This window comes from Meleagris gallopavo, chromosome 1, assembly GCF_905368555.1.
Source record: "Meleagris gallopavo chromosome 1, MGAL_WU_HG_1.1, whole genome shotgun sequence".
NCBI classification, from domain to species: Eukaryota; Metazoa; Chordata; class Aves; order Galliformes; family Phasianidae; genus Meleagris; species Meleagris gallopavo.
Genome location: NC_139404.1, coordinates 29,588,701 through 29,611,206, shown reverse-complemented (window position 1 = coordinate 29,611,206; position 22,506 = coordinate 29,588,701). Strand labels below are relative to the sequence as shown.

At 39.0% G+C, this 22,506-nt stretch overlaps 1 protein-coding gene across 2 annotated transcripts in view; it reads left to right on the top strand.

Annotated features, from left to right (window-relative positions):
* The first annotated feature begins 532 nt into the window (after positions 1-532).
* ADAMTS20 (ADAM metallopeptidase with thrombospondin type 1 motif 20) overlaps positions 533-22,506 on the top strand; it is a 93,207-nt gene continuing 71,233 nt past the window's right edge. For both annotated transcript variants that reach the window (XM_085219775.1, XM_085219768.1), the window contains exons 1-4: positions 533-1,028; positions 1,216-1,550; positions 12,273-12,435; positions 16,501-16,763. In XM_085219775.1, the coding sequence (XP_085075901.1) occupies positions 938-1,028; positions 1,216-1,550; positions 12,273-12,435; positions 16,501-16,763 (852 nt within the window). In that variant the 5' untranslated portion in view covers positions 533-937. The remainder of the gene's footprint in view (positions 1,029-1,215; positions 1,551-12,272; positions 12,436-16,500; positions 16,764-22,506) is intronic.

Here is a 22,506-nt window from a genome sequence, read left to right as displayed (position 1 = left end):
GCTGCATTCATCTGAAGGGCTTTGAAGGGGTTTGGCAGGCACTGGTCTGTACACGCTCTGTAGGAGGAGGGCATGAGGCACCCGGGGTGATGCATTCTGACTAGCCCTTCACAGTAGATTTCTAGAAGTCCTGAAGTGGGGTGTGAGACTGCTCTGCCCCCGGAGCTTCTGGGGCTATCACAAATCGCAGTCCGTTGGTGTCAGACCTTGCTTTGTGTGGAGGTCGCCTTTTCCGGGGCTGCGCCTGCGGGCCTCACGGTGACCTGAGATCAGCAGGGTGCCTGTGGGCAAAGCGGAAGGTGAAGGGACAGTTCCTAGCTTTACGGAGCCCTTCTTGGGGTGAATTTGGGACAGCCGGGCTTCACAGCTCTCCTTAAAAACCAGCACCCGTCTCAGGAGTCCGTTTCCCTCCCGCTACCGACACCGTTCTCGGGCTCTCGGTCGCTTCCACCAGGGGACGCGGAGTGCCAGGCGGCCACCGGCTCGGAGCCCTCACAGCCGCGGGGCGCCGGGCGCGGGCGGGCGCTGAGGGCGGAGGAGGTGCCGCGCTCCGCCATTGGGCAGCGCCTGCCCCGGGGGCGGGCCGGGCCCGGGGCCCGCTTTGAAGTGCGGGTCCAGGGATGGTCACCGCCTGAAGGCGGCTTGGCATCCTCCTCGTCTCCTCGCCGGCGGCTGCGGCAGGGGCGAGGGAGGCGGAGGGAAGGAGGAAGGGCCGCCCTCGCCCACCTCGGCGGCGGAGCGGAGCTGGGAGTGGATGCGAGGGGCCGGGAGGAGAAGGGCTGCGGGTGCGGGGCGGCTTCCCGCCTCGTGAGAGGAGCGCGGCGGCAGCGAGGGGGGACGCGGGCGGCATGGGGGAGCCGAGCGGCGCGGGGGCGGCCCAGGCGGTTCGCGGCCGCTGAGGCGGCGGCCCGGGGGCGCTGCGGGCGCGGAGCGAGCCATGCGGGGGGCGAAGTGGCTGGCGGCTGTGCTGTGCCCCCTCGCGCTGCTCGTCGCCAGGTCGTGGGCGCTCCGCCTCCACCCGGGACAAGGTAAGCGAGCGGCAACAAAGGCGGCGGGCGGCCCGTGGGGCTGCGGAGGGGCCGGCGGGGGAAGGGAGGGGAACCGGGCGGGGCGGCGGCGGGGGGCTTTCTGCGGAGAGAACGGTGCAGCTCCGCGTGGGGAGCGCCGCGCCTCCGCGCTGCCCAGCGAGGCTGAGTCCCGCGCTCTCCGTTGCAGAGACCTTAGTGAAGCAGCTGTCCTCCTACGAAATAATCACACCTGTCCGGGTGAATGAGTTCGGAGAAGTTTTTCCTCACGCGCGTCACTTCAGCAGGAGGAAAAGGAGCTCGGAGCCCGCAGCTCTCCGCACGCACTACCGGCTCAGCGCGTACGGGCAGCTCTTCCAGCTCAACCTGAGCGCCGACGCGGGCTTCATCGCCGCGCAGTTCGCTGCGGTGCACGTCGGAGCCCCGCGGCAGCCGCCCTCCCCCGACCTGCGGCACTGCTTCTACCGCGGGCACGTCAACGCGCAGCAGGCGCACGTGGCCGTCCTCAGCGTCTGCGGCGGCCTGGTAAGTGCGTGCGCTCCCCGGCCCCATTCATCTCCTTCCTGAAAGGCACGCAGTGAGATGCGGGGCTCGGAAGCTCTCGGGCGGCGTTCCAAGCGTTTGGTCATGCAGTGTGTTGGCACTGCTGGCTTGCAATCGTGACGGGATATACAGACGCTGCTTTCAAAGAGTCTTTTGCTGGCCGGTGGTGGCGTTGCTTGATGTAACATTCTGAGTTTCAAGAGCTGCATCACCCGATAGTTATAAGGGAGAAAACAAACCGTGCCTCAGGCTCAGGGAGCTGTTGTTTGGTAAAATGATGCTGCCAGTTGGCATCAGACAGGTGTTTGCAGCTAGATGGCTGTTATCTACGTATAAGTTTAGAATAATGGTTCTTGAGATAATGAGAGAAGACTGAGTGTTGATATTTTCCTGTGTTTTCAGCTGTTCTGTGCAGGTGTCATGTTCTTGGTGGTGCAACATCTTTCTGTTGAAGTGAATGGGAAGTTTCCTACTGGCTTATCTGGGAGTGTGACTATAAAATGCTTTTTCACACAATTGAATTGAACGGAGAAATCAAAACTGTAGTAGATTCTGTACTTCTACTTTGATAGCATTTAGGTCTTTCCAGGGGTATAATGAAGAAATAGTACCACATCACTGTATGTCAGAGCAGTTGTACTGCGTTGCTGCATTTCATGTTTTCTTGTCTAGAAACAAGATGAAACAGAAACAGATCTGGCGCTCTGCTGTATCACTACTTATGAAACACTTAAGAGCTCTGGGCAGCCTGGTCTAGCGGCTGGCAACTCTACACATAGCAGGGAGGCTGAAACTAGATGATCACTGTGGTTCTTTTCAACCCAGGCCATTCTATGATTCTATGAAAGCTGCAGTTACTGCCATAACAGTCACTGAAATTTGAGTGCTTTAAAATAGCTACACACATCAATATGGGATGCTGTAAGTCTTAGTTTAAATTCAAGTTAGGGTTGTGTGATGCTTCTTATTGCTGCACTATAGACATACAGGACTTCTGGGAGCTGAAACAATCCAGTGACAGTGTTTTCTTATCTCTTTATAGTAGTATATAGAAGATAGGATGGAACTGGGTGGAAAGATGTTGGAGAGTGTGATGTGTGTTGAAAGAAGGTTGTGTGTGATGGGAAAGCATCAGAAAGAGGTGATACTTCAGAGGGACACTTGTATTGTCTAGTGCTAACTGTTGGATTTGTAATTATATGCCACCTTGTCTTTGGATTGAGGTCTTTGGACTTGAGCAGGTCTGCAGACATTGCTGAAGAAGACAACATTACAAAGCCTTAATTCTGTATGCATCACAGCTTTGCCTTCTTGCTTTACCAACAGATCTCATTGATTCTGGTCTGCTTTATACAAAACCCAATTTGAATCTACACTAAAGCCCTTAGTTTGTTGCACACCTGGGGCACAGAAGGAGTTGATAAGAGGAGTTGTTGCAAGTAATTGCAAATGTTTTTCATGTACAAGTTCATTCATATAGCATGATACTGAGAATGGTGCTGTAGTCTACACAAGATAAATACAAGAAGCTTAATAGAGGAGATTATATTTTCTTTTAGCTACTTATTGCCTATTTTAATGATCTTCTTGCAAGTAGTCAATTTTCATTACTTGAAGGGAAAGAACTTACCTGAAAAACGTGTACCTACTGTACTTCAAAGCTGTCCCAACAGCCTATTATTTGGCGGTTCTCAAACTATCAGTGCAATCCTTCCTTTAATAATGAAAATGTCGTACTTTTCTTTTTCTGTACTTCATTTGAACATTACAATTTATACTATGCATTATTCCCCTCAGAAGCAGTTGAATAGCAGTAAGTTGAACCCTTACATCTTCTAGATGAACCTTGTGAACTTCCACTGAAGTTTCTGGCTATACTTCACGGCCTCTGTCACTTCTTGGCTGTCAGGAATCCCTGGTCTGGGCTTCTACCAAATACCTTTCTTTCCCAGAGTTTTCCCAGAGTTTCCCCAGACCTTCTCTTGCTATTTATTCCACCACCTTTTGCCAGGTAGGCATAGACTTGGGGAGCGTAGATGTCACAGCCTGTGATACCCCAGCATTATGGCCACCTTCTCCTTGTTAATGAACCTGGTGAGGTTTGGTAAAGAGGAAGCAGAGCCCTGCATGGATGGTTGGTCCTCTCTGGCACATGATTAGCTCCCATGGAGGGACTGTGAGGGGATAAGGAGACTGTCACAGCCAGCTGATGTATGCAAAGAGTATTCTCCAACCTGGTTTGGTGCCTTCAGCCCACTGTTCTTCCTCATTCTTTTGTGTTCACGCTCCTTGTGTGACTGCTAGTAGAGAGCAGCTCTTTGGAGAAGAGTTCTTTCTGTGGTATCTTGTCTTCCCTAAACACATTTTGCAGTTTCCCAGTACAGCTGCTTTTGTATTGAAAGACTAGGAAAGTTAGTAGATCAGGGGTTTTAAAATGTATTTGTCTTGTGCATTCAACAAATGTACATGTGAAAGTAAGCTAGTCAGTGATTTCTCTTCCATTGAATAATACCGTGCTTTGTGGATAAATGTAGAGATGTAAGTGACTTAAGGATTGCTGCTGAGGTAAGATGCTGCTTGTGAGTAGAAATTAGACTGCAGCTCTGTATTCTGTTTAAGTAAAATCTGTTCTCTCTAGGGTCTGTTTTTTCCCATGCGAAACTTGAGTTTTGTGTGTGGAAATTAAAATACAAGGGATTGCTTAAAATTATTAGATAGAATTCTATCTTCCAAATTTGCATGTGTAAGGCAATAGCTGTAGACCAGTGCTTTAAAAGCTAGGAACGGATGAAGAATGTGAACTTGTAGGAAAATAAAAGGTGAAATTCAAAAAGTTGCTCTTAAGATGTACCTGAGAGTGATCTGAAGTTGCACCATGTATGTACTTTGACGTTATCCTGTAGGCTCCTTTCCCCAAGCTCTGCATCACCTATGCTGGCAGCTTCGCTGCTGCTTCCCAAGTTACTACTTTTCTTGACTGCACTGTCAAGCTGAGTGTGGTTTTTTCCCCAAGCTCTTTTCACCTTCAGTTAAGCTTTTTTCCTGAGTGTGCCAAGAGCATTTACAACGCAGAATACCCATGGAGCTTTGCTTAATGGCCTCTGACACCCTGTATGCAGTTTTGTTGTGTTATGTTTCAGTGTGCTCTGGGTTCAGGGATGCAAATGGCAAAGGGAGGTTAGAAGGTCAGTCGGGAGCCTGTAGTAATTGCAAGGAGGGAGCCTGTAATTAGGGAAGTTTGGGAGGCTGTCAAAGGCAGAAGGTCATCTATAGTGATGGCCTGGGTGTCTTGTTGAATGTCTGATTGCATACACACATTTCTTACATCTTTGGAGTGATTTTTGGAAGTCTTGCGCTTCATTTCACTCTATTTTCCTAAGATCTAAATCTCTTTTTACTGCATTGGTCCATTTTAGCTTCATACTAACGTGGGAAACAAGATCTGCTGAGAAAGCCCACATGAGTCCAGTGACAAAAGTGACCTCTCAAACATTATCTTGACAGCAAAATCATAGGTGAAAGCAATTTAACTTTCAAGAAAGTATAGGCTACAACATCACTGACAAATGCAAACAAATGCCAATTTGTATTGTATCCCACTGTGAGAAATCATTATTTGTAACTATGTAGGTTGCTACAAAAGTAGTGTTGTCTTACATTATTTCCATGAAAGCTATGATAGATACGAAGAGGACAATAACAGTATTTGATAGTGTTTTGCAGCTGAGAAATTGTACTATTTTTTCAGCATAATTTTTCAGCAGGTTTGTGTGGATGAGCTGGTAGGGATGTTCTTCATGTTGTCGTGTGACAGCTGTGCATTGCCATCCAGAATGTACCTTATCTTTCATGCTGCTGCTGCTGAAGTGACTACAGAAGCCACTGCTTGGCTTCTGTAATGGTTCAGCAAGCGTTAATGAATGTCAGTGGGTGCCTTTTTTTTTTTCCTGTGAAGGGGAATTAACTAACACACCTCTTACTTTATATAAACTTCCATGCCGGATGCCATTCTTTCAGACTGCCCTTCTGCTGCTGTCTGTCACATGGCAACAAAATGTAATGGAATATTCATGGGAAGGTTCAGCCTCTACTTCATTGTGTTAGCCCATGACTTCAAAGGCAGATGGTGGTGTGGTAGGAGGCATTACTTCTGGAGCAACCTACAGAAGTATCTTATCAAGATCTAATTTCTTGTGGAATTCTATTGCAGGTAACAGATTTGTTGCCTTGAAAGTACTGCCCACTTTTTTTTTTTTGTGCTGCATACTACTAGTAACTTCATTTAGTTAAGCTATAGTGGTTTTCCAAAGAAAATTTTAACACTTGTAACTGGAAGATATGCTTATAACATACAGGTGCAGCTTCCAAAAAGTTACTTTCTAAATTTAAATGTCAGGTCAGCTTTCAGTATTCAGATCACTGACGTCTGTGAGCATCTATAGGCCACGTACTAGTTCTTACAGATTTTTTTTTTCTTTCATAAACAAGGAAAAAGGCATACTAAAATGTCAAGACGATCAATTCTTGTTTGGACAAACATAGTCTTATTCATGTTGACAGGCTGACCTGACACTTGCACTTAATAGTTTTGGTTTTATTCCTCATAGAGAGTACAAGGTGAATCTCTAGCCCTGAATATCTGCAATACAACAGTATATATAAAAAAAAAAAAGGCACTATTACTGTTATTGGCCCTTGCATTTATTTTGTCACTCAGTACCAAATGGTTTTGGGAATAAGGACTGACTGAGTAAAATGTGAATGGTTTTGTAAGAAACTAAATAGAACAAAAACAATTCAGAAGTAGAGTGAACTTATAGGAAGAAACACTGGTATTCAGTTGCTTTGTTTATGGCTTTTTTTCCTCTGTGTTCCTATTTAATTATTTTTTTACTATTGACTTCATTTGCATTTTCTTGTCTTACTTTGGTTTGCATTCCTATCTTTCCCTAATGTGTGTTGTCAGAAGCAGGGTCAGTTCTTAAGTATTTTCATTTGTGATGCTCAATCTCTTTGGACAGGAGACTATTCTGATGACTGCAGCTGCCTGAAATCTTCCTGGTCTTGCATGTTGACCACAGAGTGGATGGTGCTGACTTTTTACCTTGTTATCTCGTCTTAGCGTTGCTTTCCTGCATGTGGGCACTAGAGATCTTCCATACATCTGAGGGTAGACAATAATTGCATATGGACCTGTATTGCTGACTCAGCTTCTGCCTACACATCTTGGCAAAATAACTGCTGACTGCACAAGTCATTTAAAAAATGACTACTTAAGTTTCCAATTAAGAAACCCCCCCCAAAAAATCCTCAAAACACTTTATTTTTCTTTTCTTCCTCAAGCTGTTTGCATCTCTATTTCCAGAGATGCTGTGCTTCTACACGTGAGTCAGAACAGAGCAAGTAAAGGCAGAATTAAAGCATTAGGTGAACTGATCCCAGCTGGGATGCTGCGTAAACCTGCATTTTTAAAACTAAAGTAATGCTACCACCTTCTGTGGTGGTCAGCAGTTGGCTGCCGTGGATTCCAGCAGATTGTGCATTCTTGGGGTAAGATGGGCTTTCCTGTGAGTTATCAGATCAGCAATAGCTTCAGTTCTCATTGTTCTTTGTCTTCATTTTGTGTAGAAGATGTAAGATTGTGGTAGTTAAGTTAGGTAGTATGAGAAGAGGTCATTTTCTGGACATACACAGATTGACAAAAGTATTCAAAGCATGCAATTGACTAAAATGAGGTGAAGTTCTCACTGTACCTTACATGTGCTAACTGCTTGAGTGGTAACTGCCTGACGAGGGTAGAAGGGCCTCTCTGGAATTATTTGGCTCTCTAGGAGAGTAAAAAGTGTTTCTGTGTTCTCTTAAAACATTGAAGCTGGACAGCTCTTCCTGAACAGAGGTAACTGGAAATGTGAGCTTTTCTTCTTGTTCACCGAGACAGACAAGATTGTGGTGGAGTTTCCTCTAAGACTAAGTGTTTGGAGGATCCCTTGGGTTTGCATTTTAGGGGAGTATTTATATAAATTTGATAAAGTATTCACGAGAGTTCTTTAGATAAATGCATTCACATGTACGTATGCTTCATTTCCCAGTTCCACTGGGCGTTGTGAAATTGCTACCTTTCTATAATCTCAATGCAGTATTTCTATGGCAAAAGTTGACAGGTATATTTTTAAACTTGATTTGTCCAACTAGTTCACTGTAAGTTTTAGGGATAAATGGGCCCTCTCATTTCCTTCCATTTTCCTTCCACTCCAGTGAATCTTGTTAATTGCTGTGATCCCTGCAGGCTCTTCTACCTGCTTTTTCTGCCTGTCCTTCAGATAGGTGTATAGCAAAGAACTGGAGGGAATATTAAAATAACTAGCCTGTTACTACAAATTTTATTTATAAGCTTTCAGGAGTGCCATTTTTTACTTGGCTTCAGCCAGGTTTTTTGCTGCCTAGAGTAGACTTACAATGAGACTCCCAGGGTACCTGTGTCTGAATTTTTCACTTCCCATGTGAATAGGCTTTTCCCTATGCCATTAGATGGAATGTAAACAGTCTCTTTGTGTTCCTGAGTGGAAGCATGATAGCATTCAACCATGACCTAGGTATCTATCTACCCAGACCAGGACACTTCTAACAGAACTGATAATGCACCTGCCCACGCTCAGAAGTGTGATTTAGTCTGCCAGAGGTATGATTACTATCTGCTAATGAAATCCTAGTGTCACAAAATTGGTAGGCAAATATGAAGTTAAAGCATGCAGTTTGACTTAAAATTAGATATTTTTTCCTGTATGCTTTTTTTCGCATTTTATTCAATCAGTTTTTAAGAACCTGATTGGAAGAAATAATACATTTCACTTCCAAAAAGGTATTGCACTGCATAACTCTTTAATTAGCTGGCTTATTTGTTCTGTTGTTTAGCTTATTTATTAGTTATTACTTTTTTCTTTATTGTATTATCTCAGTTTAATGAGTGAGCTACAACTGTCTTGTTGTATTTCTCTAGCTGAATTATCTTCTGGTAGAAGTGTCTTCTGCAGATACTGGCAGTGTACCTTTATCAGACAATCTCTCATGCTTTTTTCTTCCTGGAGCTAATTAGGCTGTGCCTCTTACCTCTGTCGTTAGAAAACATTGTAACCCTGGAGCAGGCAAAGAAGAGTGAAGGGTTTACTCACATGATTGAGAAGAGCTTTGAATTAACATGACATGCGAAGTAGGGAGCGTAATACAAGAGGAGGGTATTTTGTAACTTAGTTTGAATGAGAAAGTATCCTTGCTGTAAACTCCTTGCAGGTTTTTGAGTTGGAGTTTAAAAGCCATGCTGTAAGGGCTTAAAAAATCTTCATAGGAGCAGAAGTTACCTGGGAGGGAGTCTGCCAGTTTAGAGTCATGTTTTCAAGACAGTCATTCTAGCATTTCTCTGAAGTTGTTCCAGTTTTGCTGTTGGACATATTAATTCCATGTTTCCAAAACTTGTTTTATATCCCTTATGTTTTCCATATGTTCTTCGAAGTTGCTATTATACACAAGGATGTAATTTGTATGTGGATACAGTACATACTTTAACCATAAATTGTGCAATATTTATTTCTACTCTTGGAATAGAGCAAATGCATTGATGAAGACTGCAGTTTTAAGCCACTTCAAGCTGGTAAGGCATATCATATAAAGTCAATAGCTGTGCTGATCCATTCAGTCTTGATTCAGTATAAAGTGTCTGACTCATCCAGAAGATTTTAAACCCAAGAAATAAATTATCATTCTCATGCGGGTTTTCTCATAAATTTCCTCAAGTCTGTGTTTATGTATAGTCCTGTATAGTGTTCCCTCTTTCTTACTTTCTTTGGACCACTTATTTATAATATACAGTGGGGTCTTTTCAATTTTAAATTCTGCTTCTACTGAAGAGACCTATTAAATGTACTTCTATCTCTATCTGAGAACAGAAGTAAAATGCTTAGGGCAGATTTCTCGTTACATGATTTGAGAAGCATCTGTAGATAAGTAAATTCAGTTTGCTTCTGATTTGACTTCCTGCAGGAGCAACCTGCTGTTGCTTCTGTTTCATCAACCTGCCTCTGTACTATCAGGTTATCTGCTTTTATTTGCTTTTACAGCACTATTTTTTTAATTTGGATCTTAAAGTCCTTTTGTGTGCCTAATTTATAGGAATGGCTTAGTTTTTATTTGCTGTCTGACCATGGATAAAATATGACTTTCATGAATGAAGGACTGCAAACCAGGCAGAACAATGTAGCTGGTGATTGAATTTTGTAGATCTCTATGTTAGGAAAACAAGGAGATAACACGTAGTTAATCAAAATAAAGCTTTAGTCTAAGGATTGGCGGTGGTAGTTTCAAGATTTGTTTCAGTTAGCTTTTTTGGCTGACTTGCCTTTTGAGATGCTGATTTCCATTTGTTAATCTGACAGTAACCACATATGGATATTGCAGTCTCCAAAGGCTTGGATTTTTTTAGTATTGCACTTCAAATTTATTTTACTGATGTGGAGTAGTTTTTAATGTTAGCTTGGATTTTAAATTGCAGATGTAATAATATACTACTTGTTAAAGCACTGTTTGTTTTTTGTTTTTTTTTCCCCCTCATGTAATATATTCATTTCACATGCAATGTAAAGACTTTTTATCAACTTGGATAGGAGATGTGCAGTAAATGTCATCATAGACTGCAGGTGGGATGTATACCTAACCAGTCAGTGACAGTAGTAATTGGTTGTTTATCTATACATTGAGGAGAGAATTAAAGGAAAAAAAAAAAGTTTGTGTTAGAGATCTTGATCAGCCAAATGCACATAACTACACAGACAGTTGATCCTGATAGAGACTGCAAGAATCAATTGCCCAGGATGTGAACAAGTGAGAGGGAACCTAGTGCAATTTTTCTAGTCTAAAAAGGTGGAACCTCCTGGACCTTGGATTTTCATCTTCTGGTTTAAAACTTATTGGAATAATTCTGAAGGCAATAATTCTGAAGTGTGGTGCGGAATTCTTCCTTTCCAGCTGTCTGTCCTAACTTTCTGCCTTGTAAGCTTATAATGTATCTTTTGTTATGTGTAACAAAGGAGAATGTGTTCTGCTTTCTGGTGATTTTCTCTGTTTATTGTGAACTACAGATAAACATGGTTACTGCTACTTCTCAGTGTCTTCTTTTAAAAGAGGGAGCATTGCCTGCTTCCCCTCTCTTCCCAGGTGACTTGAGTATGCCTACTACTAGGACAAGATTCTGAATTACACTTGTTTGTGTCAGTTCTGACTGTGATACTTAGACTTTAGAATAATGAAAGTTGAACTGCAGATGTTGTTAGGCATTTAATACTGTGTATTCATGGTTACACCCTAGTTCTCTCCTGGGTAAATGGTTCTGTTTCCTCAGCTAATCTTTACTATTTCATCTGAAAAATAACTTCCTTTGGTAGGAAGTGTAGATCTTAGCTGGAGAGTGGAGTTTGTAAACGGTGTATGTAAGCTTAATTGCTGGTGCTGAAATGAACTGTGGGAGTACTTACATAGAGGAAAAGGAAAGCGGGATTACTTCTGGTGGAGTATCAGCAATACTAGATTGACTTAGGTCAGTCATGGTGCATCCTGTTAACTCTACTCACTGTATAGGTCAATGCATGCCTGAATACATTTTTGAATTCTTAGGTAGTTTACCACTGGTAGCTCTTGACTGAGTACAAAATAAGGAATCTGAGTGGGATTCTCAAAGTTATAAAACTCACTCAAAAACATGAATTAGTGACTTTTTTTTTGTACTGTGAAATGATAGGGAAATAAACCCTTGTTCTTGCTTTTTTTTTTTCCAGTAGAAGTTTGCTATTCTAGAAGAATGGAGTTTGGAAAATGCTTGAAAACTTTTCTCACTAGCTGTATGCTGTTATTCTCATAGTTGGCATTTGTCATAGCTGAAATCATTGCTTAATAAAATCTTAAAGGCTGTTAACTGGACAAGTCACTGAAGAAACTGCTATAGAATATCTGCTCTAGTTCTGGGTAGTAGGGGAGAACTAAAAGTTACTTGCAGGAATAAAGCAGCAGTTAAGTTTTTTTTCTTCCATTAAATTTAATGTAACATTTAAAATGTCTCTTACCTAAAATAGGGTTTAGGGTAGCAGAAAAGAATTGATCAGCTTGTTAGTGTTCACATGGCAGCCACACTTAACCCTTTTTGGTGGTTTGAATCTTAGCATCAGTCCTTACTGCAGGCTAATGCTGCTGATATGTGGACAAAACAGTTTTAGAAGAAAAAGGTTGTGTAAGTTATGTGAAGGACAGAAGGCAACAACTCAGTCTAGAATTCAGACAGCAGCTAAACCTTGACTTTCTTGATGGCTTCCACTCCTCTCTATGCAGTTTCCACAGCAGTCCTGCTTGGTTATACCTAGATTCTTTTTTACTTCAGTAACCTTGGTTTTACTAAGTCTGTATAAAGATTACATACGATATTTTGTTAGTGTTCCTTGATTATATTGTTAATATATCCTCCTTAGTTATGAGTAGTCTCTATTATGATATTCCTCTCTGGGGAATGGAACAAGACTCTGAAAGAAACTCTTTTGCTTTCCAACTTCTGTCTCATGCAAATTTACTTTCATTAATCTGAAAATATTAAGTAGTTTATATCATGAAAGTTATAAAAATAACTTTATTTTTAGTGGAGAATAAAGCAATTACTTCTCTTACTTTCAGATGGGCACCTTTAAAGCACATGATGGTGAATATTTTTTAGAGCCTCTGATGAAAACGGATGGAGGTGAACATGAAGATGAGCATAACAAACCACATCTTATATACAGACATGAAGAAATTAATAGAAAGTATCAGAAATCCCATAAACCTTGTGAAGTTTCAGGTATAGTCACACTTTCATTTTCAATGCAACTTTTTTCAAGTGTTAGTTCTCATATTTAAAAAGAAAAAAGGCAAGTTGCCATTTTGAAACATATTTTTCTCCAGATTGTTTCACTAGACCTGTTTTTTCTTTCACATAAGTTTGACAAGAATTACTTTTTTCCCTGCCACTGGGTAATTTAAATATAGGAGGAAATAGGCATGTAATGGTGTATCCTGGTGTTTCAGGAACTTCTCTCTTGATTTGTTTTTACACCATACATACGTTGTTCTGTATGTAAACACTTAAAGGATAGATCCATGAGAGTTGTTGTTGTTTACAGTCACAAAAGTTAATGTTATTGCAAACTTAAAGAGTAATTTGAGATGTATGTCCTCCTTAAGAATGAAAGTAAATAATATTACCCATTAATGTAGTTTTTCCTCTTGGATATTTTAATAACATTCATACTACAAAATTCATATTCATAAAAAAGCAAGGGGAGTAATTTAAATGTATATTTTAGGATGTGTCACAAGTGAACGGCTGTACTGTCGTAGTGTCGTAGTATGTGAGCTAACTACCGAGTACTGTAATTTTAGGGTGGGAACATATGCAGAGAATGGGAACCTGGAAGTAAAACAAAAACCTTCATTCCTCACGAGGAAGTGAGTAGGAAGCATCATGTCTTGAACTAATGTGTTTTTTAGTAGAGTGAAAAACTTCAGAGCTATTTTTCATGGTTGTGAATGCATCTTCATGGTCAGAAAATGTTGCGGTGATAGGTCCCCTGAAGCTTCTATCAAATTATAAAAGCTACACAGAAGAGCAGGATTAGGAAGAATTGATAAGATGTTTAGAATTTGTCTAGGGAGAACAGAGGAATGATCTACTTAATGTTGCATGCTTCAGTGTAGAAGCCAAGACCCTATATAAGCAATGATTTTCTTAATACTTCATGTTACAATAGTGCTGTGTTAAAAGTATTTTTTATTGTCTAAAACGTTTTCAAGTCCAGTGAGAATAAATGCTTTTATTTTAATAGAAGCATACAGGCTTCCTTTATTGGGCTTCAGAGAAAATACTGGAGATGGAGACTCAAAGAAGGAGAATGCAGGTTAAATTTTGTTCAGTTTGGCATATAGAAACATCCTGTCTAATTCCATTCTACATCTTACATGAGACTGGAATCTGCCTTTATGCATTTTGAATCTATTTGCATTTCAGAAGTGCTTATGCAACATTGAGAGCATCTGAAGAGAATAAAATACCAAACTTTACCTTAAGGAATATCTGGCCAGCTGTTTAAAAACACAAACTGCAAAAATAGCATTGTTTTGGCTAATGTTGTGATCTGGGATTTTTCCAAAATCATACTTCGTACACAGAATGTGTTGAAAATCCTGCTTTTTGTAGATACATGAAGCTACAATTATGATAATCTTCCATTGAACAAGCTCCAGTGAAAGACTTTTTTTTTTTCCCCTAAAGCTCTGTATTTTTGAAAGCTGGTGCTATCTATTCATGATTGCCACTTAAGAGTAAAGAGCAAAGCTTTGAATACCAGGAAGCTGATTTTAGAGCCAATTTATTAATTTTAAATGATAGATATGTACTGAACCAAAGCAGAGCTCTTTTAGCTGAGTTGAGTATTGTACAATATGCCAATATTGACACATTGGTAGAATACTACCAATATTAGCAACTACTGTGAGAAAAGCATAAAGAGAATAGTCAATTTTCCTATTTTATGTATTGTATCAGCTACAGAAGACTGAGCCAGGGATTACTGTCCAATTATTATTGGGGCTTGTGGGCATTGCAAAGGAATGGAGGAAAAAGTATTTGTGTAGTATTTTTGTACTAAATAAGATATTTCTCTATTTCATTGCTAGCCTTGCTGAGTTAGTCACCTTTTTTCTTAAAGGGGAGAAGACTTGTGATCATGAGAGTTGGTTCTTTTAGTTAGTGCATTTTGACAAGGGTATATGGAAAGGCTTTCCATGGTGGAAGTAGTATTTCTAAGTTAAACAGTGGGTGCTTGATCAGGATGTGACTTGCAAGGACAATAGTGATCCATTTCATCTAACTCTAGATATTTTACACCTGTGTTAGACGTCCTTCTTCTCTTTTTATATTTGGAGGAGAGAAAGGATCACTTCCTCTGATTCATGTGACTTATTTTAGATATGCCTGTTAGGGTAACATGACTTACTACATGGAAATGTCTGTTTCATTCCACTGATTATAAAGAGAAGCTGAATGATTAGACATTTTTAATGTAGATGATTTCCATGATCTGTTTAAGAAAATCATGAAAATCATTGGATATATCTAACTTCCATTTTGTTGTTCAGAATTGTTTCCTACTTGTTCACTGATACAATATTGAAATGTTAAATCTTTTGTCTTGACTTGTTTTACCTTTGCAGCATTTCCTAATTCTCTTCCCAATCTCTGGTATCTGTACATCTAGTTTTTTTTCACATTGTGAATGAAATGCTGCTACACCTTTGAAGTCTCCTTCAGCTCATCTTCTTAGTTTGAAATTGGATCACAGTGATTATTTCTAAAGTTGTCTAGCTCACTTGCTACTTTTTTTTTTTTTCAAATCTCTCTGTCAGGGAAGGACATCTGATACATTTGATACTCATAAATCCTGTTTCCTTAATATAGGAAAATTAGAGAAGTTTGATATAATGATAGCTATATGATGGCTATTGTTAATCCTCTTGTTGTTTTTGTGTTCATAAACAAAATGAATTTTATTTAGTGTAGTACTGAAGTTGTCTTGTCTAGTCCACGGATTGGTCTTCAGCTCTTATCCTAAGTATGGGTTCTGGTTCCTATTTTTTCCAATTTTCTGAAGTTTCAGACTCCTTCTGTGACTTAATAAAGATGAGTGTGTTATTGCTTCAGCTGGTTCTCTAGTATTGCATCAGTCAGTCTGAAAACATCAAATATTTATAGGTACTCACTAACACTGTCTTTTTCTATGTCAGCCCTTACTTTCTTCTATTAGCTGTTACTGCTAATAGTTTTTTCGAGTTGCTATTCTTGTATTTTGTGACTGACTCAGGTGACTACTCGACAAGAAACACCTCGAAGTTTGCTGTCTCTTCTGTCATTCTGGTTTAGCGTTGTGTCTTGACTTTAATGGGGGCAGCTGACCTCTCAGAAGTAGCTTAAATTTTACTGAGGAGGGCTCTTCTACTAGAAGATAAAATACATAAGATTTAAATCCTTTCAAAACGAGAATGACTCCTGAGTCAGAATCTCTTGTTTGAAGGATGTAGTCACTAAGGATTGGGAGCTATACTCTGGCAGCCACTGCTTAAAAGGAAATCTAGCTTCCAGAAAGACAGTAGGGACTGACTGAATGGATTGAAATACCTCATTAGGCACTTAAGTTCCAGGGAATAGTGAGAATTCAGGTACACTTCTCACCTAAGTGTTTTTATGTGAGTATTGCTTAAGTGACTGCCTGATCAAGGTGTGAGGTTTTCTTCAGATGTCACAAGCCCCTGAAGGTAGCAAATTGGGAAGTATTAAATATTGAGATGTCTCCAAGCCATATCTTTTAGACTCTGATCCTGTGCCATGGATATTAATAGGCCTGTCAAAAAAGTTATTATATTTCTATAGCTTTTTTCATATATAAATGAAGTCAGTTCAAGATTGGAGTCTAGTTTTTATAGTTTGCTGTTGGTTTTGTTGATGTTAAAGGGCTGTGTTTGAATATGGCTATTTCAATTAACTATTTTCCATTCTTTCATTGCTTAAGCTCTAGTGCTTATTTCATTCCAGCCTTCCTGTTTGGATTATTCTGCATTCTAGTAACTATACAATACTGCTGTCTCTTCTTAACTTATTTTTAACATTGAATCCATATATGGAAAAAACTGTATGATAGTGTTCAAGACATCTAATTTGATGTTTCTTCTGTGTGTAATATATTTTTATTCTTGTACCAGTTCCCTTGGAAGTAAGATTATATTTTTTGTCTACTTTAGACAGAATTGCACGTCTATTTTTAAATTTAGAAACTGAATTCTGCATTAAGGTTTTTTTTTTTTTACCCTACAGAAAAGGAGGTGAAGAAGGGCACTTTACTACATCCAAATGTCAGTAGCTTGAATGAAGAGAGAAACATTTTATGGAAGTCTCCAAATTTAGAGTATGCTTTTAAAAATGTGTCTATGGAGGATGCTGACAATAATCCACATTCCCGGAAAAAACGTTTTCTTTCTTATCCAAGATATGTAGAAGTGATGGTTACAGCTGACACCAAAATGGTTCGTCATCATGGACAGAATTTACAGCACTATGTATTAACACTGATGTCAATAGTAAGTAAAACTTAAGTTACTAGCAATTTCAGAGCTTTTTTTTTTCCTGTTTTGATGTTTTCTCTTATGCAACTTCTGTCTTCTGCTTTCTCTGAATTCTGTATTAAAATAGATTCCATAAACAACAACAAAAAACAGGTAGGGCCAAAATTTCAGATTCTGCCTCTTTTTACTTAAATTTAGTAAGGTGCATAGGTAAAATGCATGACCAATTTCCTGATTTGCGTTACATTAAAAGAATGGTCAAGCTCTAGAAAAGAGTGACTAATTTAAGCAGACAGAAGTTAAAAGGTATTGTGAAAAAATACCTTGATTATAGCAGTCCTAGTTCTTTCAAGTAACTTCAAATTGATATGGGTCAGATTTTGAATTGACATTATTTTTTTTTAAGTAAGAATTCAGCACAACTCAACTAAAAGTCATCTCTTGTATCAACTCTCAGCTTAGTATAAGCTCAATAAAATCAAAAGACTTACTGTGACATCTGTTTAACTGTTTTTTGTTTTTTTTTTTTTTTTACTAAAAAGGTGTGCTAAAATATTCTGTATAATTACTTCTAAATCTTCTATTCTAAACAAAGAAGTTTAATTTCTGTGAACTGCATTTTGTTTGGACTTGCGAAGAAGTCACATTTTTGGTCTCCATGGAAATACCTGGTTTAAATAAGAATTAATCACTTTGACCATCTTGTAGATGAGCGAGTAGCTCTATAGTTTCCACTAGACACAATTAATTGGTACTAGATACTTCTGTGAAGCAAATTAAGAGGTGATAGATGTTGAAGTTGGTCCCATCTGCAGCCTCGCAAAAATGTGTGAGTCTCGTGTAGACCATGCGTTACGCCTGCTAGTTGTATGTTGATGTCTAATATGTTACGTATGTCTGAAATGACATAGGATAAGTAGGTATCTGAACTGAGCTCAGTACATTGCCACAACTAGCTATCCTGCTGTCAGCAGTAGAGGTGCTGTCATCTCCTATACAACGTAGCCATTTAAGTTTAGAGGATTTAATGTCACACTGATTTCAACCAGGAAAGCTCTGTATCCTTTTTGAAGTATTGGGAGAAGGAGCATGGGAAGTTTTTTAGGATGTAAAAATTACTTTTTATTTTTTTCTTTTGTGCACATTACGATGAGATTAGTTACAGCAGTGCTGTACTAAGGCTGCTTTAATCCTGTGCAGTCGTGTTGTATCTCTGTGTCCTACAACAACAACAAAAAAAAGAATTTCCAATGTATGGTTAAGATCTATGTCATACTTAAATAAAACTTCCTTTTTTTGTGGAATTTTTTTATGATTTCAGAACTATCACTGCACAAAAGCAGAGTTGGACAGAATTTTATTGAATTTGTTTATGTGACATTATGAGATTTGACATACATTTAATTTCTAATAATTTGGTAGTCTTCTGAATTTTTGTACTGGCAGTGATGTGAACCTCTAAGTTAATGCCTGACCAAAATAAAATAAAATCACTATTGGAAGATTTTTTTTTTAACTTATAGTAGAAGCTGTTTGGAAATAATTTAGAAATAATTGATTCTGAAGACATCAGCTCAGTTATAAAGATTTAAGTGTACTAGAAAACAAAGTAGTCAAAGCATTATTTTAAAACAGGCTATTTTTCTACAAAAGCCTACGGTGAGATGAAATAGTATATTTTGTGTGTAATTTTCATGAGCTGCTATTGTGATTATGGCTAATTATTGGTCTAAAATTTTTAACTAGTTAAAGAAAACACTAGTTTCTGTGTCTGTAGGGGTCATACATTCTACCACTACTCCTTATGGAAAACCAAACATGTCTTTTAAGTAGTTAGATTTCTACTTGCTGAACTGCTGCTAATGACTCTATGGAACTCTGATTAAAGTTAAATTTGTGTTGAGTGAGAAAGACCAGCTATTGCTAAAAACCTTGACTTCCTTCTTGAAGTATCTATTTATATTGTAGAACTTGGGCTTAGGTTAGTTGTTGCTGGCTTTGAGGAAATCGAAAACAACAAAAAGGCTACGCCATTAATGTGAATTTAATATGGTATTTGGAAGATGTACAGCATCTGGCAGCAGTTACTCCATGTGTACATCTGTTTGTTTCAAGATTACCTTTAGGAACCAGGTTTTTAAAACTTTGTCTAGAAATGTGTGGCTTATATAAAATGGAACTTAATAAAAATATGAAATCAGATCCTAATTCTGAAAACTTTTCTTCACAGTCCAGTTAATTTCACCACTAGAAGGGGCCTTCTCTTCTCCAGGCTGAACAGCATTAGTTTTTTCAGCCTGTCCTCCTAGGGGAAGTGGTTATATCCTCTACTTCTTTAGGAATTTGAAATGAGATCATAGAATCATAGAATCACAGAAAGAGTTGTAAAGGACTTCTGGAAGTCTTAATTCCTTACACATGTTTGTGTTACTTTGTGTTTACTAGATCTGTTTGACAGATTAATATACCATCTTCATTCTCTTCCTTCTCATGTCTCAAAATAGTAATGCTTCAGTAAGTTAGTAATAAATGTGGAGAGTAAACGACTACCACTCTTGGATATGTAATCAATATCAGACTTCATCAGTATGCAGGTGGATTTTTCTTGACCCACAGCCTATTAATGTTTGAAACGCAACTCTTAGTCTTACTTCATTACCTATAAAGGGAGGAAATGAAAGTATTATATTCTATTATTTCTATCATTGAACAGGTAGTTAAATTTAATAATCAAAGCTGGTACTTGTCTGTTCAAGCAACTTCTACTGTTACATGAAATTGTCAGATTGATGGCATTTTAAATGTATCAAGCATTGTTCTACTCAGTCCAGAACTTCTAAGGATATCCAGTTTTGGCTTGGATTTTAAGGAAAACTAAAGTTTAAGTGTATAAATCTCATTAAATTTTAATAGTGTAGGTATTTAGCTCCCAGAAGACCCCCTTGATCTTGATCTTTGTTGTTTGCTTTCTCTTTATATTTAAGTATCAACAAAACCAGTGAAGTAAACTTGCTACTATAGGATACTTTTTTATGGATGGAAAATGAGAACTGAAATGTGCTGCTGAATATTTTTTGAGCTTGAAGTGTCTTGTCACTCATCCAGTTCAACCTGTAGAGGCTTAACTCAGTTTGCAAGTAATCCCATTGAACCAAAGCTGAAATGCGTTTTCTCATTTCTTTTAAACTGCATAAATCTTTGCAAGATGAATGTTCATAATATTTATTCCATCTTGGAGATGTTTGTTATTGCTGACTGAAATATGTATTTAGAAGTGGAAAGATTCTTTTTGCCATAGAAAGGCTTAGGACTTCATGAAAGTCTTTGTATTGAAACACAATAAAGAGTGGCATTATTTAATGTGAAAAGATGAATAAAACAATCTGTGACCACTCCCCACATTCTTCTTTGTTCTTCTAAATGTTGTATCAACATAGCAGTAGATACTGTCTTAATAGGTTTAGTAGCTGGAGGACTCTGTCCTAGGCACGTTAGGTTGTAACAGTTCAGAACCCCAGCTGTAAATCTAGATCTTAGAAAGCAAGCAAGAGTTCATTAAAACACTGGAGTTTACTATGAAAATGCCAAGAACTTGTCATATTTCATTTTTGTGATATACTTTGTGCAATCATCTAATTTTCTAATTTACTGTTTATATATAGTTTTTGTAGACTTCTTAGTCTATTGTTAGTTTGCTTGCTGCAAGACCTCTGTAATTTTGACACGTCAAGAAAACTTGACATGTAAAACCACCTGCAGCATGTTAGCAACTCAGTTGACCTGCTAAATGGGGGAATTGGCTGCTTGCCTGGTCATGTGAGTGCCAGATCTGGAGTATGGGAGGAGAGTGGCCGTGCGTTCAAAGAAGGGATGGAGACTGCATCAGTTTAGAGCAATTAAATTGTCATGGGACTGTAGAATCATAATCTTATTCAGTAGTAAAGCAGCGTGATCTTAATATCACTAGGTTCTAATACAATTTTATGTTAATCAAGACTCATTCTTAATGTGCTTTGTACATCTCTGAGAGACTTTGAGTTTCCGCTGTTTTATTCTTTGGTCTGTTCAGATGTAGAAGGTTATAAAAATCTTGAAAAATCATTGTCATTTTTAATAGCATTTTATACCTTCCATAATTTACTCAGATATAAAACTGAAAGCAATGAATGACAGCTTTTAAAAAGAGTACTAAAATTACATTTCTGAACTCAAGATCTTGTGATGAATTTTTTCCCTGTCTACTGCTTGATGTCTACCAATCATGTATTTTGCTTTCTTATCTCTCAGATCAGTGTACGTTAACATAAATTAAGAAGTATTGAATGTTAGTATAATACGAAGTGAAAACTAGAGAAATGGCACAAAGCAATTTGTTTTTTCCTTAAGCTCATTCTCTTATTTTTTTTTTCTTCTGCATATATAAAACCACATGATTGTATTTTCTATAAGATGTTGTTAAAAGGAGGGGTGGCTATTTCATTGTTAACAAAAAAAATATAACTAGAAAGTTAAATGGCTTGGGGTGGAAGGGACCTTTAAACATCATGTAGTTCCAATGCTCCTGCCTTGTTTATGGTCATCAACTATTAGGTCCTTAGGCTGCCCAGGGCCCATCCATCCTGACCTTGAGCACCTCCAGGCATGGAGTATCCACAGCTTCTCTGGGCAACCTTTTCCAGTACCTCACCACTCTCTTAATAAAGACTTCCCCCTTAATATCTAGTCTAAATCTTCCTTCTTTTAGTTTAAAGCTGTTCCACCTTATTCTACCACTATCAGTGGAAGTCTGTCTCCCTCCTATATAAAAGCTGCTTTGAAGTACTGGGAGGCTGCAGTATTGTCTCCCTGAAGCCTTCTCCAGGTTGAAGATCATCGCTTAACCTTGCATTACGGGAGGGATGCTCCAGCCTTCTGATTGTCTTTGTGGCTCTGGATCTGCTCCAACAGTTCTCCATCTTTCTTGCACTGGGAACCTTGGGCCTGGATGCAGTACTCTTGATGGGGGTCTCGCAGTCATCTGTCTCCCTACTGGCCATCCCTCTTGAATGCAGCCCGGGATACTGTTGCACTTCCAGGCTACACATGCACACTGCTGGCTCATGTCCAGCTTTCCATTCATTTCCATCTACCAGGACCCTGAAACCTTTCTCTGCATGACTGCTCTACAAGTATCATTTAAACAAAAATTTGTGAGCTAGATTTCTTGTATAGCTTGACATACAAATATCTCTATGTGGAAAAAAAACTACCTTTTTTTTATACACTGACTGCTCTTATGAACTTTCCAGCTCCAGAGTACCTGTATTTCAAATGTCTTAGTGCCTAGTGCCTCATAGTGCTCTGAGTCTTGAGATCCATCAAGTGAGACAGACGTGGAATTCTTGTAGCATGTTAGCAAGCATATACTTTCCCATCTCTACTGCTGACTGCTGGTAGTATTCTTTATTACTCTTGTTAGTTAGTTAATTCTTGTCAATTAGATATTTGTTAGTATTTGTCTCTGTGCTGTTCACCTCTGTAGACAGGTTCAAGGTCTGTCCCTATGGTGAAGCTTCAGTTGTGTTTAGTTATAGAAAATGTCCACGTGGGACTTTTGTAGAGGTAGGAGAGGTTTGCCAAATGATGTTCCCATCTTTTTTTAAATTTTTTTAGTAGCTTCTCAAGGCTAGAAAAACTTCTGTATGATTGTTCCTTGCAAAATCATCTTTCTTTCAGATACTAAAAGGAAGTATGCTCTGACATCTGAGTCACCCTTTAA